At 42.8% G+C, this 16,806-nt stretch overlaps 1 protein-coding gene across 1 annotated transcript in view; it reads left to right on the top strand.

The window, feature by feature from the left end:
* Positions 1-14,763, top strand: part of LOC129386844 (uncharacterized) — a 44,104-nt gene extending 29,341 nt beyond the window's left edge. The window contains exons 8-10 of the mRNA XM_055075100.2: positions 4,537-4,630; positions 8,829-8,968; positions 9,749-14,763. Coding sequence (XP_054931075.2) covers positions 4,537-4,630; positions 8,829-8,968; positions 9,749-9,953 — 439 coding nt within the window. The 3' untranslated portion in view covers positions 9,954-14,763. The remainder of the gene's footprint in view (positions 1-4,536; positions 4,631-8,828; positions 8,969-9,748) is intronic.
* The last annotated feature ends 2,043 nt before the right edge of the window (positions 14,764-16,806 follow it).

The raw sequence follows: 16,806 nt of genomic DNA on the forward strand, positions 1-16,806 counted from the left end.
TTCTGTATAGAGAGGAAAGCAGTCACCTACGAAGAGTTCCACGCACATTGTGTGTGATTTCCTTGTTTTTGGGCCAAATAGCATTGTTTGCTAAAGGTGCTAGTTAATTTCTCTGACACAACCTCGGGTGGCATGACGCAAAGTGTGGAGCCGTGCTTCACCGGGACTGACGTCAGGCCTCTCCTGCAAGCATTGCACTACCTGCTGCAAACACAAGGTGCACGCTAAGGTTCATTGACGTTGCTTTTTTTCACCAAATTTGTTTCGCCAAATGGGAAGCCCCAGAGTCAAATTTTTTTTATTGCAGGTTTAAAACCTTCAGACTGACCTGTTGTAAAAAGAAAATACATATATATAGTATATATATATATATATATGCACACATACACACACATATATATATTGCCATAATTTCTTTAGTGTGACCATAAAATGACAAAAAAACATTTTCCATAGGTAAGCATACATTGTTTATTCGTGAATACAGGTGGGCTTCCATAAATACTTAAAATAAAAACGTAGATGCACTGAAGTAAATATATTCTGATTCATCACTTGGGTAGGCGACTACAGTAAAGCCTCGGTAATTCGACCCGCGTAAATTTAGAAAATCAGGTAATTCAGACTCGCCCTTTGGTCACGGCAGGTGTATGCATTATTTAATGCAATCAAACTCGTTAATTCGGATGCATTTGGGTGCATATCGGTTAATTCGGACAACTCCCGGAGCTCCGCGAGCGTGGACCGCCCAAACGTGTGACGCAAAAGAGCAAAAATGGCGTTGGTGTCCACCGAAGCAAAGCAGCAGAGTTTGCATCGCTTTAGTCATTAGTGGAAATCGTACGTGAATGACAGCAACGCCAGAACGCTGCATGCCTATTTGTGCCTTCAAAGCCTTTATTCTTGCGTTTGCCGTCGCACATAGCACGCCAGCTGCCACGTGCCTTCATAAATTCGTAGTTGCCATCCGTGATCACAGTTAGTGCCCATGGTTTCGTTTGCATTTGCAGCTAATGGTAGTTTCGTTTTGACTTGGTGCATGCATCGGCCGCACGCCTTAGAACCGCAAGATCGCCATCCATGACCGCTCCGACAGCGGCCGCGGTTTCATCCGCATTGATTGTGGCAAAGAGTAGTTTTGTTTTTACTCAGTGCAGAGCTACCGTGGATGAAGACCACCGTCTATATCGCGATGGACGCTGACCTAGTGAAACTGACGGAAAAGTAATTGCGATGCGCGTGCGATAGTGAAAAGAGTGTCTCAGATGAAGACGCGCGCCACAGCCGCGCTGTGAAGGCAGTCATGAGGCCTTCGCTGCTGCAAGCGCCAATCAGTCATGAGATGACGAGAATTGCAGCTTCCACACTGCTTTTTTGCAAAATGGAAAGAGGATTTGCTGATTAATTCGGTGAATAAGGGCCTGTTGGTGAAGTAAGCTTTTGTTTATTGTTTTTTTGATACCCTCAGTAATTCGGCATTCGGTTAATTCAGACATTTCTTTTGGACCTGTGAAATCCAAATTAACAACTGTAGTAGTCTGCATCGGAGGAATCGCTGCTTGACTTACTTGTAGCAGAGCAACCAGCATTCACAGCCATAGCGTAATCAAACAGTATATGTGAGCATACACAAGAAATGTCTGTGCACCCGCCAGAAAAGCCAAGGCAGTCAGAGACATGCATTAATTCTTTGTTCCATCACCAACAAAGGGCCATCAGTTTTCGAGCGAGTCTTGAGAAAAGAAATGCAGGCATGGCAGCATTGTTCGTATGTACAAGCACCCACCTGTGAGCAACAAACGAGCAAGCATATAGCGGTGACCCTTTGAGAGATTAGAAGCCAGTTATTACGAGCATGTAGAATGGAAACAGCCTGTGAAACCAAACCAAAACTAACCGATACTAACGATACAAACCGGAGGTGCGAGTGGTCACTGAAACGCCAGCATAAAGCTGTGGAACGATAACCAAGAGACCAGGAAGCAAAATATCCGAGGACACCTGAGCACTTCTTAAGAGTTCTGAATGCGAAAGCATTAATGTCCAGTTGAAGGTCGCCGAGAGGTCCTTCAAGTCATGAATTCCTCGTGGGCAAGCCAGCACATTGAGACACTTGGCATGTTTTAATTTGGCCTTACTGAGGCGCCGTTAGAACACGGGCTAGAGCTTGCATGGACAATGAATGCGCCAATAACACAGGCTTACAAGAGCAAGAGTGACGTAGGGTTGTGGCGATGCCCTCTCGCCTCACGCAACAACTGGATTCACCCATTCTGCTCCGTCGAGGCGCACTCATGCCATGGCATTGCAGTGAACTGGCATTAAGGCGGCTACAGACGCTGGACACCTGCTTTCTTGCTCAGTGAGTCATTTTTTGCTTTCGTATAAAAAAAAGGTCCTGTATGCACACAGGGTGGCAGCACTTGTAGGGCAACAAAGAGTTCAAAAATTGGCGTGTTTTTAGAACATACAGACAGCGCCGTAAATATACAGCATTGACCGTTTTGGACGAGTTCGCGATGGCATATATTTATGGCACTGACCCTCAAAGCGTTAACTGGAAGTTGCCATAGCTACAGAATTCTGTTTTCATTTTTGATGATATTGCAGGTGCACACAAAGTATGGAAGCCTTTGGGTTACAACTTTTCCCTGGTGTTTTTGCATTCAAGATTTCAAGGTATCCATAGTCCAGTGCAAAACATTTTTAAGATAAGAGGCCAAACACACATGGAGCTGACGCCATGCTGGGAAACAAAATTTTTCAACATGACCGATTTCAAGGAATCAGAGTTCAAGTTAACGAGAGCTTTCTGTAATTGCAAAGTAACCTTCATTTCGAGGCAGCTTGCCAAGCTAATGGCAGCAGTAATTTTTGCAGTTAGCATATACAAGCACATACAGTCGAAACTTCAAGGTTAACAAAGAAGCTTGAGAAGAAGTTGAGCACTGCGCAAGGAGCAATGTAATGAAAAATGATAGGCGTAACATTAAGAGACAGGAAGACATCAGTGTGCATCAGAGAGCACACGAAGGTCGCTGATATCCTTGTTGACACTAAGAAGAAATGGTGCTGGGCAGGCCATGTAATGGGCAAGGCAGGTAACTGGTGGTTCATTAGAGTTACAGAATGGGTGATAAGGGAAGGGAAGCACAGTCGGTTATGGCAGAGAATTACGTGGCGGAATGGAGTTAGGAAATTTGCAGGCTTAGGATGAAGCCAGTTAGTGCAACACAGGGATAAGTGTAGGTCACTGGGAGAGGCCTTCGTCATACACTGCGTATAAAAATAGGCTGATGATGACATACAAGCACAGCTTGCTTGTCTTATGACATGAAAAATGTAGGCATGGCTCACATGATGAAACCATATGCAACAGTGAAGCCCCCGCATGTTCTTCTTCACTTGAACCACAAGTGGTGTGTAGTTCGGCAGATGTGCAATGCAGAGAAGTCCTCTTGCAGATTAGGAAAAGCATCTACTACGCATTTGTGCCATGACCATGTCATTGTAACTTGCACTTGGTTAATTAACATCGAGTTCGAAAGAGTAGTCAACTTCCGTTAATTCGATCCTGATGGGACCGACAAAATTGATTGAATTTTCTGGCGGATGGAGTTAAACAAGATGCAGAAAAAAACTGCACACTGCTGATTCATTTGACAGCATTGTCGAGAGATTAACACACCCCCGAATCAAACATGCACCCACTTTTCTGTGTTTCCCGAATAGAAAACTAACAGAGATGACATTAAAGCTCCTAAACAAAGCAGAAATCTAACTTGCATCCAATCTGCTAGAATGGCAGCCGGTTTTCTGAAGTCAGCTTCGCCACTATACAGCCTTGTTTGTGGTAAAGCATATGAACGCCATGAAAGCTGTTTTGATTTCGTATCCAATCGCACCACGTAGGCAACTTTCGACCCAATTTTCTTGCAAAACAAAAGGCATGCATTAGAATTAGGTAAATACCATAATCAAACATTGTGACTGATCGGTATTGCTTGAAAATTTTCCTAGGGCGGGCCGAAAATCATCATTTTCGATGAGAGGTGAGGTGTGTTCATCGCATTTGCTTTTCCCTTAGCTCTGCTGAGACATACGGCCACTAAAGGTGTCACTTTTGGTGTCACGATAGGAGTCAGGTGCATGCGTGCTGAATGGTCAAGTACGAATTGTTTGGCGAATGCCAATTTCGGGTTCAAAATAACAAGCATTTGGGCTCATAGAAATGCATGGGCTCTGGCTGCAACCTTCGGTAATATATAGAATTAACCGGAGTCTAAATAATGGGATCCTACCATAATCCAATGCTGACAGGGGCAAGAGAGTAGCGCATCAATTGTGCCGTGTGTGTGCTGGTAGGTCTCTTTATTTTGTTGTCGTAGACTGTCCCTAACTGTCCAAGCTGCCATCTTCAGCCAATAAGCATGGGCATACGCAGCTTCTGGGACAGTCCTAGGTATTCTGGGACAATAAATCGAAAATGCCCAGTGTCCTGGTGTGAAAATTTACCAAGACTTTTCTCTTGTCCAGGGACTGCAATGACAGGGTGCTGGTGAAGAAGATGATCTACGAGCCAGATGTGTTTGGAGACCTGCAGCACATCTCCTGGTGCTGCTCTGACAGGGTGAGCGAAGAAAGACCTTGTGTGATTGTTGATAGTGGGCCTAAGCATGAAACCCTTTAGCAGGCAGCCTTTGGCTTATCCTTTGACAGCAACAGAGGAATGCAGCTGCCAAAATTTAAGACAGTTGATGTTTGAACATCTTTTAAGGGACACCTAAAAAAAAGATGAGTTGTATTAAAAAAAGTTGAGCTGTATTAGCAAATTATTCTTTTACGATGCCAAAAAAGCCACTCTTACCATGAGAGGGAGCTTTATAAGCAGGAAAGGACACAACGAAAGATGGGTGGCAGTGCCACTGTCTTGGAAGTTTCTGCAGCAGCTCGTGAGATGACATCGTAAATTTGACGCAGTCTGCTCTTTTTATCGGTGAAGATAAAGTATGCTGTAATTAAGAGGAGCCAGAGAGTATATTTAGCCATACATGATTTTTGTAGGAGAAAAATTGAGAAAAGGAAAAACCAGTGAAAGAAATTAGCAGACAGAAAGGCATGTGCGTGTTTTATGACCATTGGTTTATAAGACTGGTACAAGCAGCCCCCTGGCCAGGGGTCTGGCTCTCCATGGGTGCATTGCTTGGGAAAGGTTCGTACAGACCACCATGCTTGCTCTGCAAGAACCAAGATGAACAAAGTACCAATACTCTTCAGAAAAAGGGGTCTAGCAGTCCCATGCCGTCAACTTCCCAATAGGTGGGCATCCTTCGAAGTGTCTGGAACTCCCGTAGTTGCCGAGCACCTGGTTGGGAGCACGCTTGTACCTATTTCACTGGTAGGTATCTGACAGCAGCACTCGTGTGCCTCCCACAGCAGTGACGGATGCTCAACTATTTCACCGCAGCTGTGGTGGGTCAAGCGGCACCCAGAGACCTTCGCAAATCTCTATAGGGCCCTCTTTCGAGATGAGAACCCATATGAACAAGCAAGTGCCAGGTCGTGGCACATCTCTACCCATTAAGAAAAAAAGCGGGGGATTTCCGGCGCCATTAGAAGAGTAGCACCTGTCTTTCTGTCTGCTCTTTTCTTTCACTGGTTGTTCCTTTTCTGAATTTTTTTGTTGCAAAAATCATCTCTTGCACTAAACACCAACTCGCCCAAGAAGAAGTCATCTTGCACTATATGTGGCGAATGTTTACATCTCTTACTATGCTCTAACAACCCAAATACTACAAGAAAATAATTTAAAGAGACAGTAAACAGGAGGTAACAGGTCTCCTCGGGCTTGTTGTTGTGCTGCGTCTTGCTCAATCTCCGCCTGCTTGTGCTGTGTGTACTCGTAAGCAAAAAGGAATTCTTAATTACTTTATGCCGGTAAGGCAGTCTTTCAAAACTCTGTTTTTACTCCTTTTAAGCTGGAAAAGGTTGCTTATTACTAGAGAAAATAAATGTCAAACATCCCTTTGAATGTTGTGTAATGTTCTCATTGCTGGTACTTCATGGAGACGTCACAAATTTTGTTATGCAGTCGCCAACCGATAATTTGGACGCGATAGTGCCCACCAAAACTTACGAATAATTGGGAGTCTGAAACACCGGATTTGGCCAAAAATAAGTGACTATTCTGCAATTGGCCAAGAAAGGTGTGCTGTATTCTCGGATCGTCACATTCGGAGATATCTTCATTTTGTGCAACTAAAGCAAGACGTTTCGAAATCTTGGCACAGTGCCAAGCATGCTACCTTTCACGTGACTAGCGCAAGATGTGTCGGCGTCTACGAGCGATGTCATCCTAGGCCCAGTGCCAAGCATGTTCTCTTTATCACAGTGTGGAAATGCTGCCTGTCTACGCATCCGGGGCTTGTCACTCCAAATATTGCAGAAATGATAGTATCTTTTAAAAATGATTGTCCAAGAATATGACCCAAGTTTCTCAATTCATGTTGCTGCATGCATATGGCACTTGTCTTTGGTGTACACATTCCAGGGCCATGATTTACTAGCAATGCATTTTATGTTCTTCCTTTTTCATGCTTCGTCAGTGGTCAGAGCGGTGCTCTGCAGGCATTATCAACTGGATCAGCCAACCATGAACAGTGGATGATAAGGGTGGCATAGAATCGAGCGGAAAGCGTTGGTACAAAATCTCAGCCCGTATTTCGACAATTTTCATGCCTTTGCTTCACATCGACAAAGGTACACCCAATGCACGCACCGAATTCTCGTTGGCTATTAACTATTGCCTGGGTATTGCTAGTTTCAGTTTCACTGAGTGCCAGCAACATCACCAACGATGTCTCAAAGCAAAAATATCCCTATTTCTGCTTGACTTGGTGGCCAAATTAGCACATGCTTGTGAAGTCGAAGTCCGAATTATCACACAATGCACTGTAAGATGTCTGAATTTCGGTCATCCTTATACATTAAGTCTATGGGGCTAGTGGCATTGCCATGGGGCTGTCCGAATAATTGGTGTCCTGTTAATTGGTGTCTGGTTAATTGGTCATTGACTCTGTTTTCTTGTAAATTTAGCCTGTTTTCACAAAGGCAAACTTTTTAAAACTTGTTAGGTTGAGTCTTCTGTTCGTTTAGAATGTAATGAAGTCTTTTCCTACCCTTAAACAGTTCAGTAGGCTCGCTCACATAGATGCTGTCAAAATTCATGACATTAGCACATGAATATCAAGTTAGTGTAGCAACTTTAGGGCAGTGTCGCCATCTGGTTTTCATTCTTGCATCCTTTCTGGCTTGCAATGCCTCCTCTTACACAGCAGACCTACCTCTATTTATTCGACTCCAGTTAATTAGAAATTTAGGTTAATCCGATCCCAGCCTGTGCCCATACATATCTATGGGCCCAAACTTTCATTGCTTCAATCCTAAAATTGGCTTTTGCCAGATAATCCGAACTTGTCTGGTCAGCATGCACGCCCCTGACCCTAATGGTAACCCCAACCACGACCCTTTTTGCAGCAGTGCTTGTCTTGGTGGAGCTTGCGAAACAGTGAATACATCGAACACACCATATCTCCTGCTGCAAATGCCTGTTCTTGGCCTGTCATAGGAAGAGTTTCAAGCGGGACTGGTAGTGCAGAATGAATAATTACAGTATTTACTTTATCATAATGCATGGCCTTTTTTTTTTTCGAATAAGATTGGTTCAAAAATTATGCGCATGGTGCAATCAAGTATGACTTAAAAACTGTGTTTGCAAATGCCTAACTTCATAGCCACCATCAGCGTCAATGGTTTCAGCCAGGATTTAAAAGTGTGGCCTTCAATATCTTTTCTAGTAATCAACCTGTTACTGCGAAAGTTATGAAAATAGAGTCTTGAAAGAATACTAGTAGAAACTAGCTTTGTGTTTCTCTTTAGTGGCCCCTGCCTTAAATGGAAAATTCATGCTTCCTTGCCAGTGGCACCATGGGTAAGTTGTATAGACAGGGTTTCCCTGCACGCTTGCATTAGCATTTTCTTGAAACATGATAGATATAAGCAGAGTTACAGTTATTTACAATAGGTAGCAGCAGCCTGCTAGCCATAAGCTGCAGGGACAATGTGGACAATGTGGTTACAAGTGCATCCCAAAGTTGCATGTGTAAATGTCATGTCCTTGTGCACGCTCTGCAGCTGGTGTTAAAGGGAGCTAGATTGAAGGATTAGTCTTCCGTAAGAATGAATTCATCATTCGCAGTGAGAACAGAGCTTTTGTAAGCGATAAAATGAAGGAAATGAGAAATTGGAGTGGTGCCACCTGTTCTGGACTGTGGTACCTCTCCTGTGACATCAGCACTTATCCGATTCACAGAGAGCGCCATAGAGGAAGGTCACATGGAGATAACATTAACTCTTTTTGGTCAAGGCAGTTCAACATTGAGGAGCAGGAATGAAATCTCTTGCAGCAATTTTCTATGTGACAAAATTGCATTTTGGCACACAGAAAATTATTATAGAATTCTAGACAAATAATCTGCCGACCTAGTTCGAGTTAATATTTTTCTTTGATGATGCTCCAGGCTTCAGTGATTAATTTTTAAATGTTTTAGACCACCCCTTGATAAATGGATCCTTTATAAATGGATCCTTGATCCTGTCACACAGAAAATGTTTTGTACAGCGCAGCACAGGACAGAGCAGTGGTTACAAGTGCATCAAATCATCCTGCGTCAAAGAGTTCAAAAGATCTGCTGTCTGACAAGATGTGCCAACGATCTCATATGAACACGTTGCTAATGATCTTGGATGATTGTACAATTACCTCGCAGGGCCTGTTGTTCGTGTTAATGCAGTCATTCGATGAAGTGACGTCAACACTGGTGGCCATGAACCCATTTAGCTGTAAGGCTGAGGCAGTCAGCAGCTTGTCCTGGAAGCTGGCTACTAAGGCACAAGCTGGAGGCTCAAGGTATGGTGACAAAAATCTAGTTTGATTGAAGTGTTCAGAACTCGCATATGACACGGGCTGCAACAACAGCAATTATACACGGGCTGCAACAACAGCAATTATCTATAAAGCCTTTGGCTTGCTCCTTACAATAACGTATTCATTCAATACATTATCCTATTTGGCCATGAATTGCATTTGACCCGCCGAGGTTGCTCAGTGGCTATGGTGTTGGGCTGCTGAGCACGAGGTCGCGGGATCGAATCCCGGCCACGGCGGCCGCATTTCGATGGGGGCTAAATGCGAAAACACCCATGTACTTATATTTAGGTGCACGTTAAAGATCCCCGAGTGGTCGAAATTTCCGGAGTCCTCCACTACGGCGTGCCTCATAATCAGAAAGTGGTTTTGGCATGTAAAACCCCATAATAATTTTTTTTTTTTAATGAATTGCATTTGTGAAAAGTTTGACATGCAGTGCTCCCCTTGACTTATCCATCTATGGAACTTGAGATTTGTTGAGGATTGATCAATGCCAGTCTTTGTTCCTTCTTTCAGAACAAATATCGAATATAACAAAGAAATATATAACAGTAAAATTTTTTTACCGAATGCAACTTCGTTGTATTGAGAGTAAATTGAACTGCCGTCACGCACATACGGCCACTGGCTCACTAGGAAAGAGTCATCAGTCAGATTTGATTGATGCACAGCTAGTGTGCCTTCACATTATTCGTAGCTGCAAATAGCATCACCACACAAATTTTATTGCCCCGATTTTGAATTCCATTTCTCCTGCAGGTCGTGTAGCATTCGCGTTGAAGGTCGCTACATGGCATGTGTCGCCCCGGGCTACGGCGTACGGATTTGGAACATCTTCACTGGCAACCCCGTGGCCAACATGTGGTATCGCAGTTCAACAAGTGTGACAATGACTGAGCTCTCTGGATCAATGGTGGCTGCTGTTGGATTGGATGACGGTCGCGTGCTTGTGTTCAATTCCTAGCAAAGTGCTGCATCTACCATTTCTTCGTGTTATGGCAGGTGAGATTTGGTGACCACTTGGCCTGCCATCCCCAAGAAGAGTTCCTAGCATGAATGTACTCCACCAACCCGTACCTCAAGAATATGCAGTCATGATGTGCGTCACGGCACTCGAGTGACCTTCATGAGCCAAAGTGAACAATTCCAAACCTGTGCACCCTGGTATTTATTGTGTATATGTATATATATATTATTTGTATATAAGCATTGCATGTGTCACGTGTGTACTACCCATGCCCTGTACATACACTCACCTTGTTGCTGTACAAAAGTTTGTTGAACAAGAACAGATAAGCATGTTGTATTCATTGCTTGCCACAAGCTATACATAAAGAAAGTGTATGCCATGTGCCTATTTCCTGTGAACTGTACATGCATTTTACTGCTCTATTTACTATTGTTTAAAAGAGCAGCTAAGCCTGTCTTGACCAGTACACATTACAGGTGGCTTTACTAAAAGCAGCACTTCCTTAACAGATGTGTTAACAGTTCATTGTGATGTGTACTGCATTATAGGATAAGCAGATCTCTGCTGATAGTTTTACCAGTTTATACAAATTATGTAACTGCTTCCTTTTTTTTTTTCCTACCTGAATGAAGAAGGAGCCAGTGGTAGATCTGGTATGATTACCGTACTCAAAAAAGTGATTTGTGATAGATGAAGTGTGACTGTCTTCTGTGGTCATTCACCAGTGCCAAAATTGTTTTTAGGCCTACGAAGTCATGCCACACACCACTTTGAGATTTCCCAGCAGGAGGTGACGGTATTCCAAATGAAACGAAATTTTGCAGGCAAGAGATGAGAATCTTGAATTTAAAACAGCATAACACGGGACAGTAAACAGAAGAGGACACACGGAGCGCCAACTTCCAACACTTCTTTTTCCTAAAAGATGTTTGCTCACTAAGGACAAAGCAATGGAAGTCGTTGCTGTATGTGTTCTATTCCCCTTTCCCCTGTTGCACTGCTGTATTTCCAAAACGTTCAACTAACAAGCCTGATAGTGAAAGAGATAAACTCCAGCTTTATATAACTAGGTTCCTCCACATGTTCATAGCATTCCCAATAAGATAGTTGGAAAAAAGAAAATGAACCAATGACTTGCGCACTCGTAGTGGATGGTACAGCGTGGAAGAGCATGCGAGCATTCTTTTATGCTTCACGCCCACTGGGAGCATAAGCATCTACCTTTCGGCACCTTTCCAACAGAACACTTTATTAATTTACCAATGGCAGCCTATTGTCATAGCCTCAGCGCTCTTTGGCCGATTCTGGTCCTTGCGCCAAAAAACTCCAATCATCAGAAACAGAAACACTGTTGCCTTTCCAGTGCAATGGCAATGGCTGACACCAGGCTGTGATACTCGTGCTGAAATTAAAGGACGAGTGGTAAGCACAAAGAGGAATCGCGAAGTGGGCAAGTTGGAATACATTCACGGCATGGACATGGGAAAGTATGGATGAAAAGGATGCCATCTCTCGACTGAACATCTTTTAGAAACACCTGACCTCTTTTTTTAGCATAAGAAAAACAAAGTGCAGGCAAGAGCCAACTATGAAGTGCAAAAAATGATGAGGAAACGAGCAGTCGTGTATACGAGTATGTGTAGTCAATTCAACATGGGTGGTGCATGCAAAACAAGGACGTGGGAGAGATAGGGACACACGTAGTGCTAAATTTCACTTGCTTTGGCAGTGCTTGTGTCCCTGTCTCCCATTAGAATCAAGTTTGTGGCAGAGAACAACATACATATAAATAGATAGAGGGAGGGAGACCTCCTGTTGGAGATTACAATCAAGAGTAGTTGCAAAAGCAACATTCTAACATCAGTAAACTTAGTTGCATTGTAACACAATAATTAACACACATATCGGGAAAAGCAATATGAGAACTATAAACATTTAACGATTTTCAAAAGAGAAAGTGTGAAACTGAATAATTAAGTAAACTAATATTTTTTTGGTTTTCAAAGTACCAAGTGAGGAATAGTGGTTAATGCAAGACTTAATGTGAGCAGAAAAATGCGCAGTATGTCGACCATAATTTGTGTTACAGGTACCAAAGAATTTAACACAAATTTAGTAGGACTAATGTTAAGGAGAGCGGCGACACAAAATACATTTGACGGTGTAAGATGATTGACTGATTTAAACGGGCCAGTGGCAAGACGATATGTCTGCAGATGAGAAATTGAAAGCATATTGAAATGAAAGCAACGTAGAGGCACCGCTGCAGCATGAACTAAATGTTAGCATTGTAATGGCTTGGTTCTTTTTTTCGTCCTTGTTTTCCGGGCACTACCTACGGTGAATTGTGCATTTCCAAATCGCCCGTACGAGTATGCTCGTAGGCAATCGTTTCTGCATTGCAGTTGGCTGAAAGACAAATTGATAAAAAAGAAAAACTAGACCATGCACAGTATTGCCATTTCTTGCTTTTGTTATTCGCTCTATAGAAAAAGCGAAGTATTATCACCGTGTCTAATTCGCTTTAAAGCAGCCACACATTGTGAAGTGTGCAGCTCGTGATTTCAGCTGTTTCACAGATGCACAGTATGCACAGAGTTGCCATTCTCTGGTCACCAAGCTGAGCTGGAAACGGTATCATGGGATAGCAACCTTCTCATTCATGAAAAAGATGTGTGAGGAAGCCTGGTTGAACGATTTCTTACTCACCATTTGCAGAATGATGTCTCCTGAATACAGTCCTCTTCACTAGTCCCATTCAGAAATCTCTTTTTCAAAGCAAGATTCGCTTCTTTTTTTTTTTCGCTTTTATATATCAACAAGTTCAGTTTAAAAGATTCAGAACTGCACGAGGAATGCGGGGACAAAGGACAGGAAAAAACACTCTCGGTTGATTATGCTGTGTTGGAGAAATAACAGCTGTACAAAGGCACAGCCAAAGAAAGAAAAAGCTGAGACCAGACTGGTGCATGCTTTCATATGTGTGCTCTTACATGTGGCTTGATTAATAGTAGGTCAAGCCTCGGTCAAGAGCCGAGGTTTCGACAAGGAAAACTTGCCTTCCTCAAGGCTCTGATGAACACAAGTGCCTTTATCGTCGAGCGATTTTTCAGAACTTTTCTTCTTGGACCCACTCGATTATTCTAACCTACCACCAGCGGCAGCAACACTAAGATGGCAAGTGAAATTTAGGCCGCCATTACATTGATAATTCACGAACGAACATCATGAACATTTCCATTTTTCCGTGATGCAAATAATTTTTTCATGTGAACATAGAGAACAGCCCCCTCGAAACAAGGTCAGGCAAATTTCTTAATAGTATGTGTGTCTTGATTAATGAAACCACTAAAAGTGGTTTCATTAGTCAAGACCTCTTTTAGTATTTCTCGCAAAATTTTAGTATTTGTCAGCTTTGGTGGTAGTGTTTTTTACATTCGTAGGATGGCAGGTCTGTGTCTCAGTTACTTTCCCATGGGATACTCGTCTGAGAAGCATCGCCAATGCATTTTTTTTTTGTGTCCCTTGTGTTAGTTATGTTTGTGCTGTTTTGAATCCTTTAAAACAAACGTTAGCCAAGACAGCCTGGCCTTGTCGCTTCAGTATCGCTATGAATGTCCAGAAGATCAATGCAATTAACACTGCTGTTGGGAAAGAATTATATCTGTGAGCCTAAAAGACAGAGTGTGTTTCCTCATCATTTCCTGCATGGGTTCTCATGGCTGTCTTTTATTTTTTTTTACCCCACGTTCATTCAGCATTAAGGATATGGTTGCTTTTGGTTGCCTGGTCATGCACCTGTATTGCCACTAAATGGAACTTAGTTGTGCAATTCATGTGTTCCACACATGATGTTCCTTGCTGTGATTTCTATATTGTTGCATACCTTCTGCTGCGCATCTCTAATTAGCTAATGTGATAGGTAGCCACATGGTGTGGAGACATACATATGTAGTATAATTCACTGTTGTTGGGGGCGCCTAATTAGCATTTCAACGATTACAGCCCAGTTTTGACACAAAGTCATCAGCACTAATATTTTCCTGTTTCACTCGGACCTCATTATAACGCATCTATGCGAAAATACCTTCGTTATATCTGATATTTGTTACAAGCACATATTACATTCTAATATGGCTGAAAATAATTGAGTTACATTGTTATATATTTTATAATTCATATAACCATGCTCATTATGTCGAGATTCTACTGTATAGGTCCAGTAAGCAAATCACATCAAGCACTTTTTTCTATGAATTTTCATATGTTCATGCTGTGCTGGTTTGAATACAAATTAGGTGTCCCTTTTAACATTATACTGTACTGTAAGTGTAAACAGCTCTTCATGTGCCATGAGCAGATTTCCTCCCACATGTGACCAAACCAGAACTTCCATGTTGGTAGGGGCATGACTGCATGAGTTGCAAGTGCGAGCTTAATATCTTTGTTGTGTTGCTAGTAGGAATGGTTTGGCTGTGATGTTGCAATATAATGTTGAATTATTAAATATGGACTATTGTGTACATGAAAAATCTTTGTTGTGTACACTTCTTTCTGTGTGATTTTGTTATATGAGATGGTGCAAAGAGTTTTCCTTAGCCTACATGGTCTGTTGTGTACATACATATTGTTTTGGCATTCGTTTTTATGGCCTTGGCAGGCACAAGTTCCACCAGTGAGGCATCTTCTAACCTCCATGCATGAGAGGGGTAATCTTGCTTTATATAATTGCAATTGCCACTAGTTTATTAGAAAGTTACTGAAAGTGCCTTCTCAGGAAATAAAAACAAGAGTGTGCTCACCATCAAGTGTTTGGAAGAGAAAATTATATGCCTACTTTTGTGTTGTAAGATTATAAGAAACATAACCACAAAGCTTATACATACACTGCGCAGGGTTTTAACAATACTGCACTTAAACAAATATCATTTGAACCAACTTAAGATGGCTTAACTTTTAAAACATCCCCTGCATAAAGGACATTGTAATGATTTCAAAACAAATTTCACTTATGCAACATTAGCGTACATTTACTGGGCCATTAGTATTTTACAGCAATAACTGTTATGGGCTATTCCCTGTCACAAAATCATGTAACTGTAAAAGTATGTACAGTAGAATCTCATTCATACATTTTGGAAAGAAACGTAAGAGAAAACTTACCAACTGGGAAAACATACGATCTGAATCGCTGAAAATTTGGCACACCCACCTTATTGACATCTACTTAATGCGAAGTGTTGCGCGAATCGTTGCAGCACGAGACGCCAATGCACGCCGAGCTGGTGGTAAGCAGCCCGAGAGCATTGTTACGATGCGAGATGCCTACGTGCATTGAGTAGATGGGGCCCGAGCGGCACAAGAGGTGCTTTGTTGTTTTCTTATTGCTTAGTGTTTTAAGACGACAACGGGAAACCAAAACAAGATCGAGCTCATTGCCAACACCGGAATACGATGCCGCCAGAGCGAAACACAATGCTCACTCTGCACTATTTGCAGCAGGAACCGGCGGCACGTTTGGGTTATCGCATATTGAAAGCATGTAGAACACTTCCAACGGAATTATGCCACACACGCTTTGGAACTGATAGGTGAAGAGGCTTATCGCAATAGGGTTGGCGGTGGTGAATGCGACTTGCAACCTGCGAGGAGATTTGGTGGTATGGGAAAAGAAATTCTGAGGTAAGGCGGTGTGTGGGGGCATTTTCATGTGGTACGTTTGGGTGCATACTGGGGGGAAGCTGCCGTCGTGGGCGCTTACTGCTCTCATTGCACATGCCAAGCGCCATTTCTTCGCATAGGATCCAGCGGCCGGAAAACGTGTCGTACAGTCGTGGTTTGGCAGTTTACTGATTGTTGATGTCAAAATATCGTGTTTTTTGGGAACATATTAACCGGTCTACAAAGCGTAACTGCATCGAGTCATTTTTTTTCGTGTTCTTGATCACGAACATTCGTACGAAACGGGATCGTATCACCAAGGTTCTGCTGTAGTACAGTGGAATCTTGTTGATACGATCTTCAAGGAAACCATAAACTAAAACATATCATCCGAAAATAGCATTATCCAAAGCAAGCTACAAAAAGTATGAAAATAGGCGTATTCGGTGACAAACTAAATAGCAAAGGTTCGTGTGGCGTCGAATGATACTGCTCTGCGTAACATGTTATGGGGAGCAGCATCACTCGACGCCACATGACCTGCAGCTAACGCGCTTTTATTGAGCAATGTTTATATAGCTCAGCAGTTTGCCCTGGACTCTCTTATTTTCAATTCCCGTAAAAAAAAAGTTAGTCTCGAAGTTGAAAAAGACGCCACCATTTCCCCACTCAGCCAAGCAGTGGTGCACTGCCAGTCGGTGCGGTCACACTGCCTCGGGGGCGTTTTACCGCCAGTGGCACGGCGCGTGCGTTTTTCCTTAAGTGTGGCTGGGGCTTAACACATTCGAGGGCTGTTGGAATGTTATTTAAGCAAGTACACTGAAACATAAAGCTATGATTTTTAGGAATACCAGGAAGCGCCCACTTCTGCAGTCGTATCATCCAATTTCAGGCCAATACGCAATTGCAATAACTGTATGAAGATACATTGCTGCTGTGGGACAGTGGTCCGAAAAAAATAAAACGCATATTATCCTGAAAAACATATAATGCTGTATCGTATCAATGAGACTGCACTGTACTGGCAGGTGTTGATTGTCGCCACTCTCATAAAGGTATCGCACTCCAGTGCACCATTGCGGGGCCATTCCCATCTGCTTCGATTGTACTACGTAAACTCGCGTAGCACAGCTGTTTTCATAAGTCTTGGCAAGTCGGGAGAAAAAGGTGACAACACCAGTGCACC

The sequence above is a fragment of the Dermacentor andersoni genome, chromosome 8, assembly GCF_023375885.2.
Source record: "Dermacentor andersoni chromosome 8, qqDerAnde1_hic_scaffold, whole genome shotgun sequence".
Taxonomy (NCBI): domain Eukaryota; kingdom Metazoa; phylum Arthropoda; class Arachnida; order Ixodida; family Ixodidae; genus Dermacentor; species Dermacentor andersoni.